At 52.4% G+C, this 22,500-nt stretch overlaps 1 protein-coding gene across 1 annotated transcript; it reads left to right on the top strand.

The window, feature by feature from the left end:
• The first annotated feature begins 6,397 nt into the window (after positions 1–6,397).
• On the top strand, positions 6,398–9,331 carry LOC101071091 (glutamine synthetase). Its single transcript, XM_003978894.3, has 7 exons — positions 6,398–6,535; positions 7,128–7,315; positions 7,395–7,556; positions 7,639–7,785; positions 7,856–7,983; positions 8,058–8,257; positions 8,336–9,331. Exons 2-7 carry the CDS (start codon positions 7,150–7,152, stop codon positions 8,646–8,648), a joined length of 1,116 nt encoding a protein of 371 aa, XP_003978943.1. The 5' UTR covers positions 6,398–6,535; positions 7,128–7,149; the 3' UTR covers positions 8,649–9,331.
• Positions 9,332–22,500: the final 13,169 nt, after the last annotated feature.

Below are 22,500 nucleotides of genomic sequence, written 5' to 3'. Positions count from 1 at the left end.
GGCTGCAAACATGGGAGCCACTGGCTACAAACATGGGGGCCCTGGCTACAAATATGGGGCCACTGGCTACAAACATGGGGGCCACTGGCTGCAAACATGGGGGCCCTGCCTGCAAACATGGGAGCCACTGGCTACAAACATGGGGGCCCTGCCTGCAAACATGGGGGCCCTGGCTGCAAACATGGGGGCCCTGGCTGCAAACATGGGAGCCACTGGCTACAAACATGGGGGCCCTGGCTGCAAACATGGGAGCCACTGGCTACAAACATGGGGGCCACTGGCTGCAAACATGGGGGCCCTGCCTGCAAACATGGGGGCCCTGGCTACAAACATGGGGCCCTGGCTGCAAATATGGGGGCCCTGCCTGCAAACATGGGGGCCCTGGCTACAAATATGGGGGCCCTGCCTGCAAACATGGGGGCCCTGGCTGCAAATATGGGGGCCCTGCCTGCAATATGGGGGCTCTGGCTACAAACATGGGGGCCCTGCCTGCAAACATGGGGGCCCTGGCTACAAACATGGGGGCCACTGGCTACAAACTTGGGGGCCCTGGCTGCAAACATGGGGGCCCTGGCTACAAACATGGGGGCCACTGGCTACAAACTTGGGGCCACGGCTACAAACATGGGGGCCCTGGCTACAAACATGGGGGCCACTGGCTACAAACATGGGGGCCCTGGCTACAAACATGGGGGCCACTGGCTACAAACATGGGGGCCCTGCCTGCAAACATGGGGGCCCTGGCTACAAACATGGGAGAGCCTGAAGAGCCTGAGCGTGTGTGAACTCCTCCAGGTCCTGAGAGACTGTAACACTAGAATACTGAGATTTACGCTGGCGTCTTGTGTTGAACTGCTGATTCTGGTCGTTTCCACGGAAATTCTAGATGGATGGGGGGGCCGTGATGGGGGGGGGGGGGGGGGGGGCTATGGGGGGAGTGATGGGGGGGGGCACGCAGATTTCTACCTTTCACCATTTTAAGGAGACAACGTGAAGAATGTGCAGAGCAAAAACAACAACCTGAGGACCCGGCATTGATTTCATATCTAATTTATTTGGGCCCAGACGGGGGGTTCTGGTGGTGGGGGGGGGTCTGGAGCACTTTGGTTGTTTTTCTTGAGTCCTCTGGGGCTGGAGGGAGGGATCAGGGGTGAGGAGTCAAGGGGAGGACAAGGTGACTGATGGAGCGGAGGCATTAGGTCAGAGCCAGGCAGCTGAATCAAAAGCAGCCGACCTCCTCACCACTAACTATGATGGAATCCATCACGCGGCTCCGTCAACACGCGTGTCCAGCTGCTGCTATATGGCTTCCACATGTGCACGTGGGCCCGAGCGCCACGGCAGCGCACGTATGAGGGGCTCTATCAGCATGCAGCTGAAAGCACCGACCTGAGGGGCCACAATGGACGCGTGAAATCAATCAGTGCCGTTCAGAAGGGCGCCGTGTCCAGAGGACGCGTATCAGCGCGCACAAAGAGACGCGCAACAAAGGCCGCTAACAGGAAACGGGCCAACACGCGGAAAGTTGCTTTAAGATTCCAAACGTGTGGGCTTAATACATTAAAGGGGATAATTAATGTGGCGCAATCATCACCAGTCGCTGCTGGGACGGGAATTAATCTCCACCAGTAGCTCATTCCACAGAAAATGTATCGGAACGCGCACGAGTCTTTTCAGTATTCTTCCGACATTCATCCACGGTGGATTCAATACGGAATTCAATTAGCCGGAACACCTGAGCAAACAATATCTCACAGCCAATTATTCAGGGCCTTGGAAACCATCGGCAAACAAATTAGCAATGTTAATGTGAGAGAGTGTCTTGATATTTTTGGCTGTGTGTACAAAGGCGCCCCCCAACACACACGCGCACACACACACACACACACACACACACACACACACACACACACACACACACACGCACACACACACACACACACACACACACACACACACACACGCCCTCCAGCAGTTTTGGGCTATTGTTGACTGATGAATTAAACTGATTAGAATTGATTTGAGAGTTTTAGAAAAGCTAAATTCCTGGTGTCAGCCTGCCCCCCCGCCTCACATGAGAGCCATCTCGGCGCTGTGATAGCGCGGCTCTGCTTTCATTACTGTCAGAGGCTTCCAAATCACAGGAAAAGTGATATTTTTGACTACAGACGGCCGTGTTTCAGCTTCAGGTTGAGCGCCGCTATTCTGGTTGACATTTCAGCTTCCAGGCAGAACAATGAAACGCTACCATGAGACGTCTTGGCAGGCCCGTTGCCCTGGGTATCGATCGGGCAGAGGCCCAACATCCCCCTAACTAAAAAGAGATTAAAATATCAGACTTGTCTCAGACATTTATGGAGTCTGTGACCTCAGCCAAAGCTAAAGTGGAGTACATACATCATCGTCCATCTCTGTAAGCGACGGCGAGACTTGAGCCGCCCTGACAGAGAGAGATGAGGCCGCTCCTTCGGCTGCACCTTCACGGCTCCCAATCGCGGGTGTAAATCACCTCCACTCGCTGTTTTATTAAAAATTCACACCGCATCTGGCGTGTGAATGTTTGACACGGCGTGCTGATGTCTGGGGCGCCTCTCCCGCGCCGCCTCTTTGGGGTTTAACGTGAACGAGAGGGAGTCGGCGGGAACGGCGGGCAGACACAAGCATGAAGGATGTGTGTTCCCATCCACAGCTCCGGAGGACCTTCATTACAGAGCGAGCAGGTCCTGTCAGCGTCTTTTCATTACGCGCTCCCATATATCCACCCCGGTGTCCAAGCGGCGCTCCGTCGCCTGTCAGGAGAGGCACTCTCGGGAAAGTCCCGCTATCTCCCCGATCCCCCTCGCTACGCCTGATTCCAGGCGGCGAGGCGGGAGAGGCCAGGCAGAAAGGGAGGAATCGTGTTTGCCATCAACAGCTCAAGAGAGTCGCTTGGCAGCAAGATTGATGACACCCTCCCTGGAAGTAACAAAGGAACTCCTGTGAACGAGGGCCCGCTTATGGGCTTTGATAGACTTGTCATGCTCTTAATAAACAGCTCTGATATGTCAGCGGCGGTGGCAGCAGGGACGCGCCGCCGACCACCTACTGGCACATCCGTGGGCGGCAGCTCCCCCGTGGGCATTAACAACCCGGTTGCCAAGGTAACAGGTGACATCCGGAACACCGGTGTGAACCCTCCGCCGTGATCCTCGTGCCTGTTTGCCAGCAGATGAGCTACCGGGTTTTCTGATGCTACTCCGGGACATCGGATGACCAATGTTGGCAGATTTCTCCGGCTTTCATCACCGAAATGTGTCGGGATGCTTCCAGCCGGCGTGGATTCCAACGCCGGGATGACAAATGCACAAGTCGCACCAGGAAAACGGGGCCAAAATTGTTTTCATACCGTCTGCCACTTACAATATTCTCTTATTTCTGAGCAGAAACATTGTTGTATCTGTCACGATTCAATCTGCAGCACACTCCCCGCGCGCTGGATAATACCTAGTTAAAGCCAGCAGAGTGTGAAATGGTATTTGGAAGTAAATGAAACTGACTATGAAACAGTGGAGTTGGGAGATATTGCCATGTCAAGATGACAGACAAGTCCTGGGACAGAGCGGGGGAAAAAGTTATTATCCCTAAGAGGAGCAGGGCGGATTAAAGGCAGCGGTGCCTCTGCCTTCATCCACTCTGATCCCAGCTGAGAACAGACGTGGAGGCAGCCGCCGCTGGTTTTCAGCGGGGCCGCCACTGATGTTCGGCGGCGCCGGTGCCAATAAGTGTTATTGCAGAGTTGGGTTATTGATGTGTAAAGTGTTGTGAAGGAGCTTTAGAGGAACACCGTCCCTCAAGGCTCCTCCTGGCCTGATTTACTGCTCAACCCATGAGTCACGGAGGACGCGCTGAGCAAACACACACCACTGTGTTGTCAGCCTTGTTCATTTTTAAGGCAGCGCCGTCCTGCGGTTTCAACGCGACCTGGATGTGGATCTTTGGCCGAGGTCTGGACGCCGGAGCGGCCTGGGTGGGTGCATGGCACCGGTGCCCCTCGGCCCAGTATCCTGAGCCCACCTCCCCCCTCGTAATACACAGAATGTGTATATTAGCAGCAGCATTGATTAAAATAAGAGCTTTGACACCGTTTAAAGTTAATTTTTCAGTTTGAAGGCCTCAGGTATGAGTTATTGGACATTCAAATGAGTTCAGTCGCACAATTACACAGTAAAGACAGAGTTTTGTTTTAATTCCAGATTTGAAATTTCTTATTTCCATTCACGTTTAATCAGACAACACGAAATCACAGGATTATAAAGGGGGGGGGGGGGGGGGGGGGGGGGGGTCCATAAATGGTCCACATAAACCTGGATTGCGAGGCGATGTGATCCTCATGGTGGCTGCTGCCCCCTGCTGGCCGCTCATGCTATTGTCACCACAATCAAAGCTTTATTTCTTTTAACCGTGAAGCTAAAATGCGTTTCAGGTTTGTTGCTTTTGACGTTTTTAGGTCACGTCTGTGTGAAACGTTCACCGCACACGCACGGCTGTGTAAAAGCGTCACGCTGAAACGTCGGGAGTTATGTCGTATTCCGACCACCGGGTGGCGCTCCAGAGCTATGACGTCAATTCCTGTTTCTAGCCCATATGAAAAAACCCGTATTTATCCAACACTGTAGAGGGAACAGTCTTGAAATGGCTCGGCTGTGCCATCAAAAGCCAAACTTTTGAGTCCATTCATGATGCTTTGCACTCTTTTCTGTGCTCCTCGGAGTCTCTCCTGGAGATGTGGTGATCCTGGTCAGGATCAGTGAAGGCCTGCCAGGGTCAGGGAACACTCCTCCAACAGCCCTCTTTTATTAAGAACATCCATCAGGTGATCTGCTGGAAAGATCATGTTGCCAGGATTACCAGATGGGAAACATTTCAGTGATGAGATGGAGAAACTGGTGATAAAAACGCTCATTTCATTCTCTAATTTTATTCCGCAGCAGCTCTGCTATCAGGCAATGTCACCCCAGGTCACGGGGGCGAACGTGTCGCCCCTCTGATGCTGGAAATGCCCCCGACTCCGTCTGCATCTGCAGGATCTCGAGGACACCTGGAGCAGCTTGCACGCTGCCTTCAGGCAAATGACGGATCCAGCGGAGCGATTCAGACACTTGACAAAGTTGTTTCTTCTCACACTATTTAACTGAGGTGAAACTCTGGAATCTCATCCTTTCTAAAACAACACTACAGCTACATTTCACACTCTTCTATCACACAAATATGCTGTTTTGCATCTGAAGATTTTTGCTAGTTTGTGTATTTGGTTTTTTTAAAAATGATTTTCAAAGAAAACCTGCAGCAGACTCCAAAGAATCCGCTGTCATTACTCAAGAAAGGTGCTAAGACCAAGAGAAATGGCTGGCAAATATTCCACTTTCAAGATAGAATCCCCAGTTTAAATGTTCGGGATGAATAAAAGATTTGATCAAGTCAACAAATACTAAAGTCAGGCATTCACAACCAACATTCCCTTCATGTGTCACGTGTAAAGGCTTATTAACCTAAATAGCAGTTGCATGACTTTATAATTCAATATTCAATAATCAGAAAACATTTTTAGGCCTTGTCCGTTATGTAGAATTAGGAACAAAAGGTTGCTACACTTTGACTTGTGTAATTATGATGCTTATAATTCTTATAATATCTAAATATTATATTATGTATATATGCTTATAATATATGCTGTATATATGCTTATGACGTTCTAATCTTATCTGTATTTATTTATTCTGTTTCTATACTTTGTATAGGTTGCTACTATAATTCAATTTCCCCACGGGGATGAATAAAGTACATCTTAATCTTAATCTTAATTACTCATTTGGTCCGAATAAGAGCGGCAACATCCAACAAACACCTAAATACTGGAAGCAAAAGTGCTGACAAATACTGAAAAATGTTTCATGCAAAGAAGTCCGACCCATCTAAAAAATAAATGCAAGCTTAAAAGCTTAAAAAGTCTAAAAATTAACTTTTTCTTCTCTGAACTATTAAAATAAAACGCAAACGTCTCGCGCGTGCGTCCAGGACCAACACTGACGTAATCGGGTTCCGCCACAAGATGGCGCCTTGGAGTCGGATTAGCGGCCATGTGGCCGAACAGTCGCAAAATCGACAGAAACCTTTGTTCTTACCTTGAATTCCTGTACTGATGTCGGGTAAAAACATGAAGTGTGGTAAAAATACACGTTTTTTGTTTTGTTCTTTTCAACTTTCACGGAAAGTCACGGAAAGCGATAAGGAGAGGGAGGGCTGGCTCTTTGGTTTCGTCCAATCAGCGAGCAGCTTGAATGGGCTGGCTGTTTGGTTTTGTCCAATCAGCGAGCAGCTTTTTTATTTTTTTTGAACGCGAGCTTGTCCAATCACAGCCGTCCACTCCTCATATATATGTGGCCAGAGGAGCGGCTCCTGACCTCGAGAATGAGAGAAACACCAGCGAGGTCTAAACCCGCCGATCACCGGAACCCACCGGCCAACACTTCTTATCTCGATCTCCTCGTTTTTCCAGGTAATACCCTTTCACTCCTCTTTGTTCCCCCTCCTCACCTAAGATCACGGCGCGCCACAGGCCTGGTATACACGTAGCAAGTGTTTTTTTAAAAAAAAAAAAAAAATTCAAATATATAGTCTTATGTTAATTAAGTCAGCTTTTTTACCCCGTTTAATAGAATGAAGCAGGCGTTTTGTCTGGGCGCCTTTTGTGACGCAATCATGCGGCTGTAGTAGCGAGGGGAACAAAGATGATGTAACATTGCAACACCGCTCGTGAGGCTGTAGTAGCGACGGGAACGATGTACGAAAGATGATGTAACATTGCAACACCGCTCGTGAGGCTGTAGCCATGGCTACGGCTAGCAGGACGAGCCCCACAAGCGGGGCTCTCACCGCGGCTTCCGTCGCCATTACGCGCTCTTCTTCTGCGCTCTGGTCCGGGCCAGATGTTCAGATGGAAGCCCACCGGGCCGCGAGCACGTGTTGCTCCGCTCCGTGCGTGTTGGGATGGCGGCAGAATCGCGGGGCCGTGCTCGGTCGTGCTAAACGTGCTCGCTGCGCCATTGTTCGGACGCATTGGTCCTGATGTGCTCTCCTGTCGTCCCCAGGTGTGTTATAGTAGCAGCTAAAATGGCCACATCTGCCAGCGCCACCCTCAGCAAAGCTGTGAAGCAGCAGTACATGAACCTCCCGCAGGGGGACAAGGTTCAGGCCATGTATATTTGGATCGACGGAACCGGAGAGGGACTGCGCTGCAAAACTAGGACGTTGGATTATGAGCCCAAAAGCGTCGAAGGTTCGCATCCTGGCTGCTCCCGACCTTGAACGATCGCCTGGTGAATCCGACCGAGTCTCTAAACGTCTCTTTCTTTCAGACCTGCCCGAGTGGAACTTCGACGGCTCCAGCACGTACCAGGCCGAGGGTTCCAACAGCGACATGTACCTGATCCCTGCCGCCATGTTCCGCGACCCGTTCCGCAAAGACCCCAACAAGCTGGTTCTGTGTGAGGTGTTGAAGTACAACGGCAAGCCCACAGGTACCGGTCGTAGCGTGTCCGTTTAGCTCGTGTGCGAGCGTTGGGGGCGTGCACGTGTCTTGATCGGTGCGCCTTTCTGCAGAAACAAACCTCCGCATCACGTGTAAGAAGATGATGGAGATGGTGAAGGACCAGCACCCCTGGTTCGGCATGGAGCAGGAGTACACCATCCTGGGCACGGACGGCCACCCCTTCGGCTGGCCCTCCAACGGGTTCCCGGGACCACAGGGTGAGCGCACGCCGGCGCCGTTGGCCCCGAGCTTTGGTGAGCGCCGCGCTAACGTGCTGTCGTTGTTCAGGACCGTACTACTGTGGCGTCGGCGCCGACAAGGCCTACGGCAGAGACGTGGTGGAGGCTCACTACAGGGCCTGCCTGTACGCTGGAGTCCAGATCTGCGGCACCAACGCGGAAGTGATGCCGGCCCAGGTAAGCACGCTGGCGGGCGCGTGCACGTCCGTGGCGGTGGAGTCGGCCCCAGTGACGGTGAATCTGTGTTGCAGTGGGAGTTCCAGGTCGGCCCGTGTGAGGGGATCAGCATGGGCGACCACCTGTGGGTGGCGCGCTTCCTCCTGCACCGCGTGTGTGAAGACTTTGGCGTCGTCGCCTCCTTCGACCCCAAACCGATCTCCGGGAACTGGAACGGCGCCGGCTGCCATACCAACTTCAGCACCAAGGAGATGAGGGAAGACGGCGGCTTGACGTGAGTATCGGCGTGCGCGTGCTGACCCGCTGCGTCCTGGGCCGGCCTCTAACGGTAAACCTCTCCCCTTGGTTCCAGGGCCATTGAGGATTCCATCGAAAAGCTCGGGAAGAGGCACAGTTACCACATCCGGGCCTACGATCCCAAGGGGGGCCTGGACAACGCCCGCCGCCTCACCGGCCGCCACGAAACCTCCAACATCAACGAGTTCTCGGCCGGCGTGGCCAACCGCGGCGCCAGCATCCGCATCCCCCGCACGGTGGGCCAGGAGAAGAAGGGTTACTTCGAGGACCGCCGCCCGTCCGCCAACTGCGACCCGTACGGCGTGACCGAGGCCCTGGTCCGCACCTGTTTGCTGAACGAAGAGGGGGACGAGCCCGCGGACTATTGAGCCCCCCCGCCGCCTGGCTTAGTTTAGCTTTAAGCTAGCTCTGTATCTTCTCCTCCCACTCAAGATGATTAACACGTTTAAATGGTTTGAGTTGACTGGTCAACTTGGAAACACGACACGGTTCTGACTTCCCGGTAGGCTGTGCTGGTTCTGACGGGGCGTCGGTAGGAGGGGTCGGCTTCTGTCACACTTCCCAGTCATTTGTTTCCCTCGTCTACCAACGCACACGGACACTGAAGACTAGACCTGCTGAAGCTGCTGTGAAACTGAATAAACCTGATTAGTTCCTGTTCTGTTGAATATGTGGACCTGCCTTTTCAACCATCCATTGTAACTAATTCTTATCAATTTATGAAGTGTCTATTTTTAAATGGCAGCGTTTGTCTCCAGAATCTGGCGCTGGGTCATCGTCTGTGGTACCTGTGTGTCTGTGCGTGCACGCGCCCGGCCGTACGTTGCTCAGATGTGGTCTTGTTCATGATGCCATTTGTAGATTTCCTCAAGGAGTTTTATCCTTTGTTAACTGCGATATTGTAACGCACCTGATTTGGTAAAACATCATTTGCCGTTTTCTATTGATACGACTTAAAACTCTTATTTTTATCACAACTTTGCCGTGTGACTCTTGACTTCCCAGATGATCAAACTAGCATTTGTTAACTTGTAATAAAGGTTGTGCACGTGACCGTCTGGCTGCTGCTGACATCACGGAACCAGCAGACCTGTTCTCCAGGGCTACGCTAAGCTAGCACCTACTGAATCAGGAGAATTAACTGGCTCCGCCCACAAGGGCAGACAAATCGGCCTGGCTGGTCCACGCCAAGCGGGAACACCGGTTCGGTGTCGGTTCTGCTCTCTGGGCTTCTGCGCCGTCGTTGGTCGGGTTTCGTGGAACGGGCCCCAGAGACGGGCGCCGTCCGCTCCCTCGCCTCTAAACTCAATTATGCTGGGATTTTCAAACCCACGGAAGCTCGGATGGAGGGGAGATACGGACAAAGGAAAGAGGGATGCAGCACAGTTGCCATGACAACCACCGGAATGTACAGGCTGGGTGGCGGTAGTTCTGGTGTAGTGAGAGCGGCTCGAGAAAAAACAAGTTATGTAAGGAAAGAAAAAAGTGAAATGGCCGCGCCATCAAGCCCCAGCTAGCATGCTAACCAGATAGCACCAGAGCGGACGGTGGTCGTCCCCCACACGATGACATTTATGACAGGAAGCCGCGAGACTCTCGGGCGTCCGTCTCCCTAAAGGCTGCCGGGGAACATTCGATGTGACGCTCCACCATGTTGTTGTGTAACATCGCACCAGTTCAAACCAGAACCGCTTCCTCCGCTCACAACACCAGCACAAGCGTGCACGGAGGGGAGGAAGAGGACGGCTCAGAGAGGAAGCACCGTGGATGGAGGGATGGATGATGGAGGGGTGGGTGGAGGGTGGAGGGAGGGATGATGGAGGGGTGGAGGGATGATGGTGGAGGGGTGGGTGGAGGATGGAGGGGTGGATGGATGGTGGAGGGGTGGGTGGATGGAGGGATGATGGAGGGAGGGATGGAGGATGGAGGGGTGGGTGGAGGATGGAGGGGTGGATGGATGATGGAGGGGTGGTGGAGGGGTGGGTGGATGGAGGGATGATGGTGGAGGGGTGGGTGGAGGATGGAGGGAGGGATGATGGAGGGGTGGGTGGATGGTTGGATGGATGGTGGAGGGGTGGGTGGAGGATGGAGGGGTGGGTGGATGGAGGGATGATGGTGGAGGGGTGGGTGGAGGATGGAGGGAGGGATGATGGAGGGGTGGGTGGATGGTTGGATGGATGGTGGAGGGGTGGGTGGAGGATGGAGGGGTGGGTGGATGGATGGTGGAGGGGTGGGTGGAGGGAGGGATGATAGAGGGGTGGGTAGATGGATGATGGATGGAGGGATGATGGAGGGAGGGAGGGATGATAGAGGGGTGGGTGATAGAGGGAGGGGTGGATGTATGGTTGGATGGATGATGGAGGGAGGGATGTATGGTTGGATGGATGGATGATGGAGGGAGGGAGGGATGATGGATGGATGGATGATAGATGGATGGATGGATGGATGGATGATGGACGGATGGATGGATGGATGATGGATGGATTGATGATGGATGGATGGATGGATGATGGACGGATGGATGGATGGATGATGGATGATGGATGGATGGATGGATGGATGGATGGATGATGGATGGATGGATGGATGGATGATGGATGATGGTTGGATGATGGATGGATGATGGTTGGATGACTCCAGGCAGCCAGTGGTTCCTTCAGGTGACCTGGTTCTGCTCTGTGCACAGAGCCCACGCACACACACACCCAGGATGCAGCATGTTCACAGCGAGTCTCACACACACACACACACACACACACACACACACACGCCCCCACGAGCCTCCCTATTGGCTGGCCCGTGCCTGCGCCTGATTGGTCGGCTGCTGCCACCTGACACAGTGACACAGTTTTCCAGCAGAGGAACAAACAGGAGTCAAATGGAAAAACTCCGGATCTCTATTTGATGTATTTCTATATCCGAGAGCGTCTGAGCCTGTTGCGTAACGCCGACGCCCTCCCCCTCCAACAGATGTGCCCCCCCCCCCAGGCCAAGGCTCCTGCTGCTTTATCTGCTGGCGTCCTCCTTTAACCCAAAACAGCGGCGACCTTCACGGCCCCCAGGGTCAGGCCGCGCTCAGTAGTTTTCCACCAGCAGAACTTTCCTCTGGGAAGATTCCTCGTGTTTGTGGAAGATTATCCATGAAAGAAGAAAGTGTGCTCAGGAAGTTCTTTGGACTTTAGGATTCTTTTATTCAGAATTCAGCCAACAGCTCACATGGAAAGAACTCTGACCCGTGACCAGTTCCTGGTGAGCAGCCAGCGTGCATCAGCGCCACCACCTCGGCTCCGTCCCACTGGGTTACTCACATCTGGACCCGCCCCCTCTGAGTCAACACTGGGTCCCAGTAGAAGTGAGAGGAACTGGAATAGGTGGACTTGGGCTGAGGCCGGACCAGGGTCGGGTCCACCGGACACAGCAGAGCCGGTTCCTGTGAAGTGACGTGGTGTGTGTGGGGGGGGGGGCAGCTGAGCCAGGAGGGGGTCTGTGACTGGGTCCTCTCACTCAGACTGAGGACTGGATTTCCTGACACGTGGATCCTGTTAAAGTGGATCCTGTTAAAGTGGATCCTGTTAAAGTGGATCCTGTTAAAGTGGATCCTGTTAAGCTCTGAGTTACTCAGCTGACTCTTCTCCAAACATGTGACCGTCTGCTTCCCGTCTGTCCTCCCTCAAACTTTGGACCGCCAGACAATGTTCCGCGTTACCTCCACAGAGCCAACGGCCGGTTTGGGCGGCGCCGCTGCTGACGGGGTCGTGACGTGACCAACAGGAAGTGCTGCTTTCTGCCGCCAGAGCTCAGAGAAACCGGCGGATTTTAATAAGCTCAAAGAGAAATAAGTAGTTCTTATCTCCTGCTGGGGTCAGTTAGCCTTTATTTAGCTTTATAGCACCATAAACGGAGCGATCAGACACGGATCCTCCAGCTCAGATTCTGGTTGCTGTGCAACATCATTTTCAGGCTGATTAGCATCTGATTAGCATGCTAACATAAAAGAGTCAGTAGCCTGATGAACTGGCTGCTTCTGGTTTTTATATTTAGACCAGATTTGTGAAAGGAGAGATGGATTTAGCAGCTCTTCTGAGGACACGCACGTTACTGCCATTAACAAACAACTGTTTATCATTTAAAAATGTTTCTGGTGATCCCAGATGTGAGGATCCTCTGGGTTTTTCCTAATTCTGCTTCATGTGTTAAGACCGATAAATGTTCACATGCAGGCCTGAGAGGAGCCCATCGAGGCTACATTAGCAACATGCTAGCAGCCAAAGTTCATGTCATTCTGACTGATTATTGCCCACAGGTTATCTGTATGAATATTAGATAGTATTTACGAGGACAGGATATTGTTTACTGCTGTTTACTGCCTGTTTACACAGGTTCACCTAAAGGCAGCGGCCTCCTGCTACACAAACGTTGTCTGTGGACTCCGGATATTAAGACAGCCCACCACCAGGTAGCACCGGAGGTTCTGGTGAACAGGCCCGTGGCAACGAGATGAAAAACACAGCGGTTTTGTCTGTTTTTCGTTGTTTACTCGCCCGTGTGCTTCTAGTCCCGACCAGCTAAGACAGGAGAAGCCTGTTTGTGGTTTTTCCTATTGATCACCTCCTCATTGTTCCCGGGATCAACAAAGGGAACGGCTTATTTTCCCAGGATGCATGTTGACCTTATGTTGACCTCCCGCTGAACACGCGCACGCTTACACATGTTCCCGCCACTTGGAGGCCGCAAGGATGCGTTTTTGAAGAATAAGCTCATTAAAAGTGGAAGCGGCGAGCTGCCGACAGCTGGCAGGAGACGCAGCGGAGATCAGACCGTCCCCGTCCGCCACAGTTCGACCTGACCTGTGTTTGTCTTGGAAAACCTCGCGCTCTGTACAGAACTGCTGACGTCAGCATTATTTCCCCTTGGAAATGTGATCAGAAACGTGGTGAAGCTGGAAGTGACCACACAAACGGCGTGAACAGCTGACGCAGGTGCGTGTGTACACCTGATAAAGCCCGGTTGGGAAAACCCGATAAGAAGAAGCTGTGATAGATCGAGCAGGCTGTCCTGCCACACACCTGCCTCGCTCTCCTGCCCCGATCCTCACCTGCACATTGCGTAATGTCCCGGGCGTAAGCGTGCGTGTGTGTGTGTGTGTGTGTGTGTGTGTGTGTGTGCGTGTTGCCATACCTAAGCAGATTTTACACGCATGACTTAGCATCTGACACACATCTGCATAAAGCTGCGGGTCTGGTACCGGTTCACACTGGAGTCAGAGGGTTAGGGTCATAACGAGAAGGTTTCAGTCAGTGGACCTGCTCCTGCTCATGAACTTTGTGTTCCGTCAGTCGCCGAAATCTGACCTCAGCTGGTTGAAGCGCTCCCGTATCAGAGGACGCAGCTTTGGTGGGAGTAGCAGCTTCTCAGGAGGAAGCTAAAGAGCCACAACAGCAGATAACAGACATGGTGCACACACACACACACACACACACACACACACACACACACACACACATAAATAAATAGTTGCTGCCACCTGCAGCCACGGAGGTCATTTGCTCCTGCTAGTTAGCATTAGCATCAGCATTAGCATACGTAGTTTATGTGACTGAGCGTTTTAAAGGCACGCTTGGTCAACTCAAAGGCTTAAATGGGGGGGGGGTTCCCAGACTGGAGTGGGTCAGAATGTTGTGTCCGTGCAGGAAGCTGAAGTTCTGGCTGCAGTGAGAGGACAGACTGAGACGTCTGTTATCTCCATTCCTCCCAGACTGAGCAGTTGTGGGATCTCTCTGCTCCTTCATGCTCATTCCTGATTGTCAGTTCTCCACAGCTGGTCTGCAGCCTCTAATCTTTATTCTCATCAAGTCTTGGGTGACGTCAGAGAGGTTGAACCTGCAGAACCACAGTGGATAAAGTGTTCACCGAATGCTCCCAGATTTAAAGATGATTACACGAAAGCGGTGCCCTTTTCACCCCCCCCCCCACGGCTGATCTGCTGTCAGATTAGGAGCTGATCACGGATCTGATGGGGCCACAACAAGTTTGCAGCCTTCACTCTGTTCCAAGGGAATAATCCCGGTAAATCCACACACCGGCTGCCAGTCTTACCAGAGGCGCTGTTACATGTAGGCTAAACGGGCTGAGGGGGGGGGGGCGAAGAATCCAAACTGCTGCTGGCTTCAGATTGTTGCTGTGTTCCTCTAATCTGCCACCACTAATCAAGACGCAGCAGACGGGAATGACGCATTTTCTTGGGGCTTGAAGGCCAATCCTCGGGTCAAACCTCTTGCTATGGGGACATGGAATGTGACCTCGCCGGGGAGCCCGAGCTTGTGCGGGAGGTTAAGAGGTACTGGCTAGCGATAGTCGGGCTCACCTCCAGGCACAGCATGGGTTCTGGAATCCACCTTCTTGAGAGGGGCTGGACCCTCCACAGCTCTGGGGTTGCCCAGAGGGAGCGGTGGTGGGAGGGTGTAGGCTTACTTACAGTATAGCTCTCCAGCTGTGGTGAAAGAGGGGATCATTTCCCTGCGCCTTCGGGGACGGGGACTGGTCTCTTGCTGTTGTTTGTGTCTACCTGCCGGACAGCAGCACAGTACTCGGCCTTCTTGGAGTCCCTGGAAGGGGTATTTGATAGTGCTGGGGACCCCATAGATCCACTGGGGGACTTCAACACCCATGTGGGCAATGACAGCGATACCCGGAGAGCCGGGATTTGGAGGAACGGCCTTCCTAATGTGAAACCGAGTGGCATTTTGTTATTGGACTTCGGTGTTTATCACGGTTTGTCCGTAATAAACACCAAATTCATGCATGAGGGTGTCCATCAGTGCACGTGGCACCAGGATCGGAGGTCGATGATTGACTTTTCTGTCATCTCATCTGACTGCTGGCGGGGGAGAAAACTGGACAGACCTAGCAGACTCAAATGCATCGTGAGGGTCTGGGGGAGCCCTCCACCAGGGAGGTCTTTAACTCCCACATCTGGAAAAGCTTCTCCAGGATTCTAGGGAGGCTAGGGGCATTGATTTGGAGTGGACAATGTTCTCTGCCTCCATTGCTGAGGCGGCTGCCCTGAGCTGTGGACGCAAGGTCTCTGCTGCCAGGCATGGCGGCAAACCCTGAACCCGTGGTGGTCAACAGAAGTAAGGGATGCCATCAAGTTGAAGAAGGAGTTCTATTTGGCCATGCTGGCCCATGGAACCTCCCAAACAGTAGCAGGTACTGGCAGGCCAATCAGTCTTCATTGACACGGAGGGTGTGTTTTTACTATAGGGGGATCACACTTCTCAGTCTCCCTGGGAAGGTCTATGGCAGGGTACTGGAGAGAAGAATTCAGCCAATAGCCTCCGTATTCAGGAGGAAAAATGTAGTTTTCATCCCAGCCGTAGAACTCTGTACCAGCTCTAAACCCTCCACAAGGTGCTTGAGGGTTCATGGGAGTTTGCCCAAACAGTCAACATCAGTTTTGTTCATCTGACCGTGTCCTTCGGGGTATTCTGTGGGAGGTGCTCCATGTGTGTGGGGTCTGCAGTCCTCTTCTAAGGGCCATCTGGTCTCTGTACCACTGGAGCTGTCACAGCTCCATTCCCCCAGTTCCCTCCTGTTCCTCTGTCTCAGTCATTTTCCACTCTCCCTGCCTCTGCTCCACTCTACCTGCCCCTGCTTATAAGCCTCCCCTGCACTCTCACTCTTTGCCAGATTGTTCTTCAGCGTTTCCGTGCAAGACTCTCCAGCACTTCTTACCTGCCTGACCTCCTGTTGCCGAACCTGTTTGCCTCTGACCTGCCTGCACCGCCTGTCTCCCGGTAACTCACCAGCCTTCTGTCCCTGACCACAGCTTCTGCCTCAGCGTTTCTGGTTCCTGTCTTCTCACCTGGTCCCGACTTCACTGCTGCTCATCCCCAGTCTGCTCTGCTGCATCGCCGGCCTCATCTCCTGTAAGCCCCTCTCCGTCGCTCCTGCCCGCTGTAACGGAACTGTACGGTTCTGAGGGTTCACGTCCTCCCCCTTGGTTCTGCATTCTGGCTCAGCTCAACCCACTCCCCGAGCCCAAAACCCACAGACTTTGTGTGGGCCCTGAGCCCAAAACAGCAAAAGGACCCTAACCCTAACCCATACTCCACTCACCATCGGGAATGAAGCAGTTGAGAGAGATCAGATCAGGTTCCTGGGAAGACCTCTCCCGGAGTACTAACATAACCTCAGTTATAGGAAAGGCACCACAGCGTCTCTTCTACTTGGGGAAACTCAAGAGGGCTCAAATCCCTCCGCAGCTTATGGTTAACCTCTACCACTGTGCAGCCGGCAGTAAACTGGCGTATGGATTCTTGGTGTGGTTTTCCAGCTGCACCAAGGCTGAGCAACGGGCCCTCCGGAGGGTTATGAAAGCGCCGGGAAGAATCACCGGGATGAGTCTCCCGGAAATGAACTCCGTCTACACCACCCACTGTCTGACGCGGGTACACAACATCACCAGCATCATCCTGCACATCACCTCTTCCACCTGCTGCCCTCTGGAAGAAGGTACAGGTCCATCTGGCCCAGAACCTCCAGACTGGCCCACAGCCTGTACCCTCAGGCACTAAGACTCTTAAATGAACAGCACGAATGCACTTATAAATGATGTATTGATGTCAGCATTGAGATGCTCCAAACAAAATTGTTGATAGGTATAATGCTGTTATTGTGACAATGACAACCTAAAGTATGCGTATCAAAACAGGACCTCAAACATGTACTGAGGCGGTGTGAAGCAGCTGGGATGAGAATTAGCACCTCCAAAACTGAGGACATGGAAATAGCCAACTAGGGCTCACAAAAGGGTTTATTGAAACCATAAGAAGCCTCGAATGCAGCAGAGAAAAACACAATTGGCAGGGGGAGAAGATCCTGCTTGTTCCTTGAGCAGGGAGGCGTGGTGACCTCGAGCAGAGAACAAAAACACGTACAACTCCTGAACCTGAAACAAAAGGGTGAGTAACCAAGCTAAATAACCAGCTGATTAGCAATAGGCAGCAGGTGTGACTGTCACCAGAGACAGCTGCAGGTAAGTGGCTTCACCAGGCCCCCTGTAGACAGAACAGAGCAGGAACAGGGGAAAAACAAAAAGAACACCAAGACAACAACCCTGACAATCAGTCACAAGGCGAAGCTCTCTATTTACCAGTTTATTTACTAACCCTACTCCGCTCCTACCATCACTTATGGTCATGAACTCAGATCACAGATACAAACGGTCCAAATGAGTTACTTTTGCAGGGTGGCTGTCGCTCTTAGAGAGGGGGAGAGAAGCCCAGTCTCTCAGGAGGAGCTGGGAGTGTCCAGGAGAGTCAGCTGAGGTCACTCGGGCATCTGTTCGGGATGCCCCCTGGATGCCTCCCGGATGCCCTAAGGTAGACCCAGGACACGCTGGAGAGACGATGTCTCTCGGCTGGCCCGGGAGCATCTCTGCTTAGGCTGGTGCCCCTGCGACTTGGTCCCGGATAAAGTGGAAGAAGATGAGACGAGACAGGATGAGGCGAGACTTGTTATATCATTATATTAAAATAATCCATGTGAATCATAACTACACATGTGTCAAACATGTATATGACTTAAGTTAATATAACAAGGGCCTGTGAGGAGCGGCCTCCCCTACAGGCACCAGAATTATGGGTTTGAAGCAGCGCTGACAGTTAAATATGTATTTTTATCTGTCCCAGATGCATGCGGGTCGCCACCTCAGCAGTGCACTGAAGGTGTCCTGGCTCCTCCCCCTTTACCAGCCATGAATCCAGGGCTGGGACCAAGAACTGTCCCCTACAGATGGAGCTACCACATTCAGAAGCTAACCCTGTAAACACTAACTAAGGAAAGCTGTTCATTCATTTTGGGGCAGTTAATTTAGCAGCTGCATGTGACGCTCACATGCTTCGTTACAATTTGTTGTTGTTTTAGTCTGAACCTCTGGGAGGACCTTTTCAGCTTTAGGAATGGACTTCACGGGCCTTGAGGGCTCGTTTGAACATACTGAACAGATTTGCAGCTTTTGCAATATATCAGTGATGATCACAGGACACTGGACATCATAAGCAAGGTGAAAACCCAGGGGGGGGTCGTTCTCACAGAGGTTCTAGCTGACGAAGGGTCCGTTCACAACAGGCGTTTATTGAATCTTTTCCGCCACAGATGCGCTTGTGTTGTCTCACCTGCCAGCTGGGGACGTGTCAGCAGGACATTTGCTTGGATTCTTTCACGTTGTCTTTCATTTGTGTCAGCGGGAGGCGTGCTGAGCGTGACGTCGGTGGCTTTGATTCCGGTTTGGACCGCCCAAGAACGTGCACCTACAGTGCCCCAGACAAGCAACCCCCTGTGACCCTCATTATGATGGAGGTCTGCAACAGTCACACGACCTAAACAGGACATGGACCTAAACAGGACGTGGACCTAAACTGTGGGATTCTTGTTCCAGTTTCAGAACGCGTGATCCACTTACTTTAACACGCTACTCACCCAGTAGTAAAGCAAAGGCTCATGATCTGCATCAGCAGAGCCAAACTACCGAGGAAGGGCCTCCTATTAGCAGGGAAGGTCGGGGCGCTAACCATAGCAGCCGAGCACACAGACTAGCTGACTGCTTCATAAACCTTTTGGTGTATGTTGGCACACCCTGGTCTGGTTTCACTTGGTTTCTTTGCTGTAACCGTGATTCCGTCCATCCGTTGAGCTGTTCCTCTGAAATAGGGATTGGGCTTAAACTAGTTCTGTGAGCAGAGCAGCATCATTTCTGAGCTGAATGGTCCACTGTTCCTCTTACCTCATGGCTCAACCCAGTGAAACCACAGAGAACTTCAAAGCTAGGGATTGCCCTCCAGTGGCCAAAGAAGGGGGTAGTTTGTCTGAAAGATGGTCACCAAAGCTCTTCCCTGTTCCTGACATGAAGTTTGCAAATTAACCTACAGGCTGGAGACCAAAACCCTCACACCCAGATCAACAGGACTGATATTACTTGAGGTAATATGTGTGACTCTGTGTCATATGTCTGGACGTTCTGTCCTGGAGGAGCTGGATTACCTGTTAACCACACCGGGCTGCACACGAAGGCTGATTCACATCACCGGTGTTGTTATAACATGTATTATTAACGCCGGGGTTTCTACATATGCTTTTATGACTTTGTTCAATAAAAATGGAGTCGACCTCATGATTGATTATTGTTCCAAAATGACCACACTTTTACTTGACCTTGAATGACTTTGAGATGGAGGAGGAGGTGACCAACATGCTCCAAACACACAAAAGCAGCACTTTTCCTGCACTTTCCCTCAAATTCTCGACAACTTATGTGCGTCTCCTCTGAAGGTGTTATTTTCTCCCCTGTTGTCTGCTCTGTTCTCTCTCCGTGTCATTTAATCCCCCCCTGCTGCTCACTTACACCGTTACGTGCACGAAATGTGTCCCAGGTGGCCTGACGCACCGTGAGAACAGCTATTGTGGTTCCCAGGGCGTTCGCCAGAGACGGTAAGAGGAAACGTGAATTCTGACCCAGCAGAATGAACCCAATTCACCCGTCTGGCAGCGAGCAGCCTGTTTGTGTAACATCACATGACTCGTACAGTCCGGAGGCATTAGCATTCAAATTACCCAGAAACGGCGCAGCATCACGCACGCAAGGCAACACTGAGCAGAGCGACCGGATTCAGAACTCAACCCGGCTCGGATCTGTTTCAGCTCGGTCCAGTCGTGTGGAAATGTCCAATTTCTGGTCAGTACAGAACACGTTTGGACCACTTAGAACTAACGTGGTGCAGAAGACGAGCCTGCGGGGCTTGGACGGCTGGTCCAGTGAGCCGTGACATCATCATGAAGCTGATGTGACAGTTTGGGCTCTGATTTGATCTGGTTTCTTCTGGTTGGATTACGCAATAGCTGAAGGTCTCATCCGGGGCTGTAGGAACCATGGAACCATCACATCGGGACCACATTGTGACCACGTACAAGAGGTCAGCTGTGACGACCTCAACAAGCGCTCCACATATGAATACATGAGCCTTGCAAACCTCTTTTATCCCATTAATGCTTTGTAGTTCCAGATGAAAGCGCGCGTGTTTCCACCAGAAACTTGCAGTCAGCGACTCTAAATCCACGACGGCCCGGAACAAGCTCGGCCGGAGACACCAAACATCCGAGGCCATCACGCAGAGAGGCCCAAACCAACTCTGACACCATGGAATCCAACTGGGGAGCCCATTCTTTGGGACTGTATGATAATTAGAGTTGGCCTGGCCGGCGGTTTATGTAAGAGGGGCTTGTTTATTCATAGAGGGTTCGGTTCCTGTGAAAAAGCTCCATCAGATCTCAATGGCTCCATTATTAGGCAAGCGGCTAAAGCCTCTTTCAGACTTCAAACGTAAGAAGCCTCCCACTCAGCCAAGTGGGCCAGAGATCCGAAAATCAATGAATTGTAATCAATCTGCTCACGCGGTACAGTGAGGAAATCTGGCCCATCTCTGAGTTACGCAACACTTTGATGGGAGTCTGGGAAGCACCTGAGTATCGTCAGCTTCTCTGTACAATAAAGAACGCCACGTTCCACTGACCTGTTCACAGAGCTCTCCGCGAGTTCTGCAACACCAAAGATACGCACACAGCTGGGTCATTGTTCTTCACGAGGGTCCCGGAGCGTGCAAAGCCTCATTAAGGGCCATTAAGCCTCTTTGGCTGGGCTCTCCATACCCACATGGAACCAGGTAGAGCATAGCAAACACGGCACCATAGAACCAGAAAATTAGGTGTGGAAATCCTCTTGTTTTTCTGGACCAAACAGTGGACGACCACAACCTGTGAGGTCAGTTTACTGGCACAACAACACCTCCGTTTAGTAGTTTCCTGTGTCGGTCCCATGTAAAAGCAGTATTTTGAGTTTTATTTTAGAGTTAATCCACACTCATGCTGCCAGAACCTGCCAGAGTGGACAGTTCAAGGACCTGAACCCAAATCCACTTGTATTCATCTTGTCTTTGCTTGTTGGTTTCCTGTATTTGTACGTTGTTCCGGTGTTGGTGCCTTCAAATGACCTCCCGTGACCTGTGACTTCACCATCAATGCTTTTACACAGGAAGCCCAAACATCGTCCCTGTGGTACCTCTGTGGTAGCCCTGCGGTACCCCTGTGGTACCCCTGGGGTACCCCTGTGGTACCCCTGTGGTACCCCTGGGGTACCCCTGTGGTACCCCTGCAGTAGCCCTGCAGTAGCCCTGTGGTAGCCCTGTGGTACCCCTGTGGTAGCCCTGTGGTACCCCTGGGGTACCCCTGTGGTAGCCCTGTGGTAGCCCTGTGGTACCCCTGTGGTACCCCTGCAGTAGCCCTGTGGTAGCCCTGTGGTAGCTCTGTGGTAGCCCTGTGGTACCTCTGTGGTACCCCTGTGGTAGCCCTGTGGTGGTACCCCTGTGGTAGCCCTGTGGTAGCCCTGTGGTAGCTCTGTGGTAGCCCTGTGGTACCTCTGTGGTACCCCTGTGGTAGCCCTGTGGTGGTACCCCTGTGGTAGCTCTGTGGTAGCCCTGTGGTACCCCTGTGGTACCCCTGTGGTACCTCTGTGGTACCCCTGTGGTAGCCCTGTGGTGGTACCCCTGTGGTAGCCCTGTGGTAGCCCTCACTGTGTAATGGGGTTTCTGAATTGTTGCCCCTCCTACAGGCACCTGGGTGGGGAAACTTCTATTTTCTTTCCTGTTGAACATATAAAATGGTGTTTTCCTCTCGTCGTTGATGGGAGCAACATTTTAATATGTTTCTGGTCCAATACCCACTCCAGTCGAGCTCTGGACACTCGATGCTTGTGAGAGGAACCAGGCGGAGCGACGGACCGGCAGTGCCGTCAGCCAAGGCCCAGAGGCTGAGGGTGCTTCAGCTGTCGTTCATGGCTGGGACATCAGCGTCTCCGTTATGCTGAGCTCACCACCACGCCGGCGGTGTCACATGGGCGGCCGTATGTCAGTCACAGGGTGAGAGACACTGACACCGGGCACCGTTATCCAGACGCATCACAAAGCCTCCGTTAACGAGGAAGCTCAACGCCAGAAGAGCGGCGAGGTGGCGGCCGGCTGCACGTTTTTAACAATGCTCAAGCTGTGTCGCTTTAAAATGATGCGGACAAGAATGTACCAAGAGGTTTGGAAGCTTGCTCCACATCCAGAGGTGGCGGTGGTCACATGCAGCCTCTCAGCCAACATTAATATGTGACAACTGAAACGT

Source organism: Takifugu rubripes, unplaced genomic scaffold (assembly GCF_901000725.2).
Source record: "Takifugu rubripes unplaced genomic scaffold, fTakRub1.2, whole genome shotgun sequence".
NCBI lineage: Eukaryota > Metazoa > Chordata > Actinopteri > Tetraodontiformes > Tetraodontidae > Takifugu > Takifugu rubripes.
The sequence above is the reverse complement of the archived record's forward strand: the minus strand, read 5'-3'. Positions and strand labels throughout refer to the sequence as shown.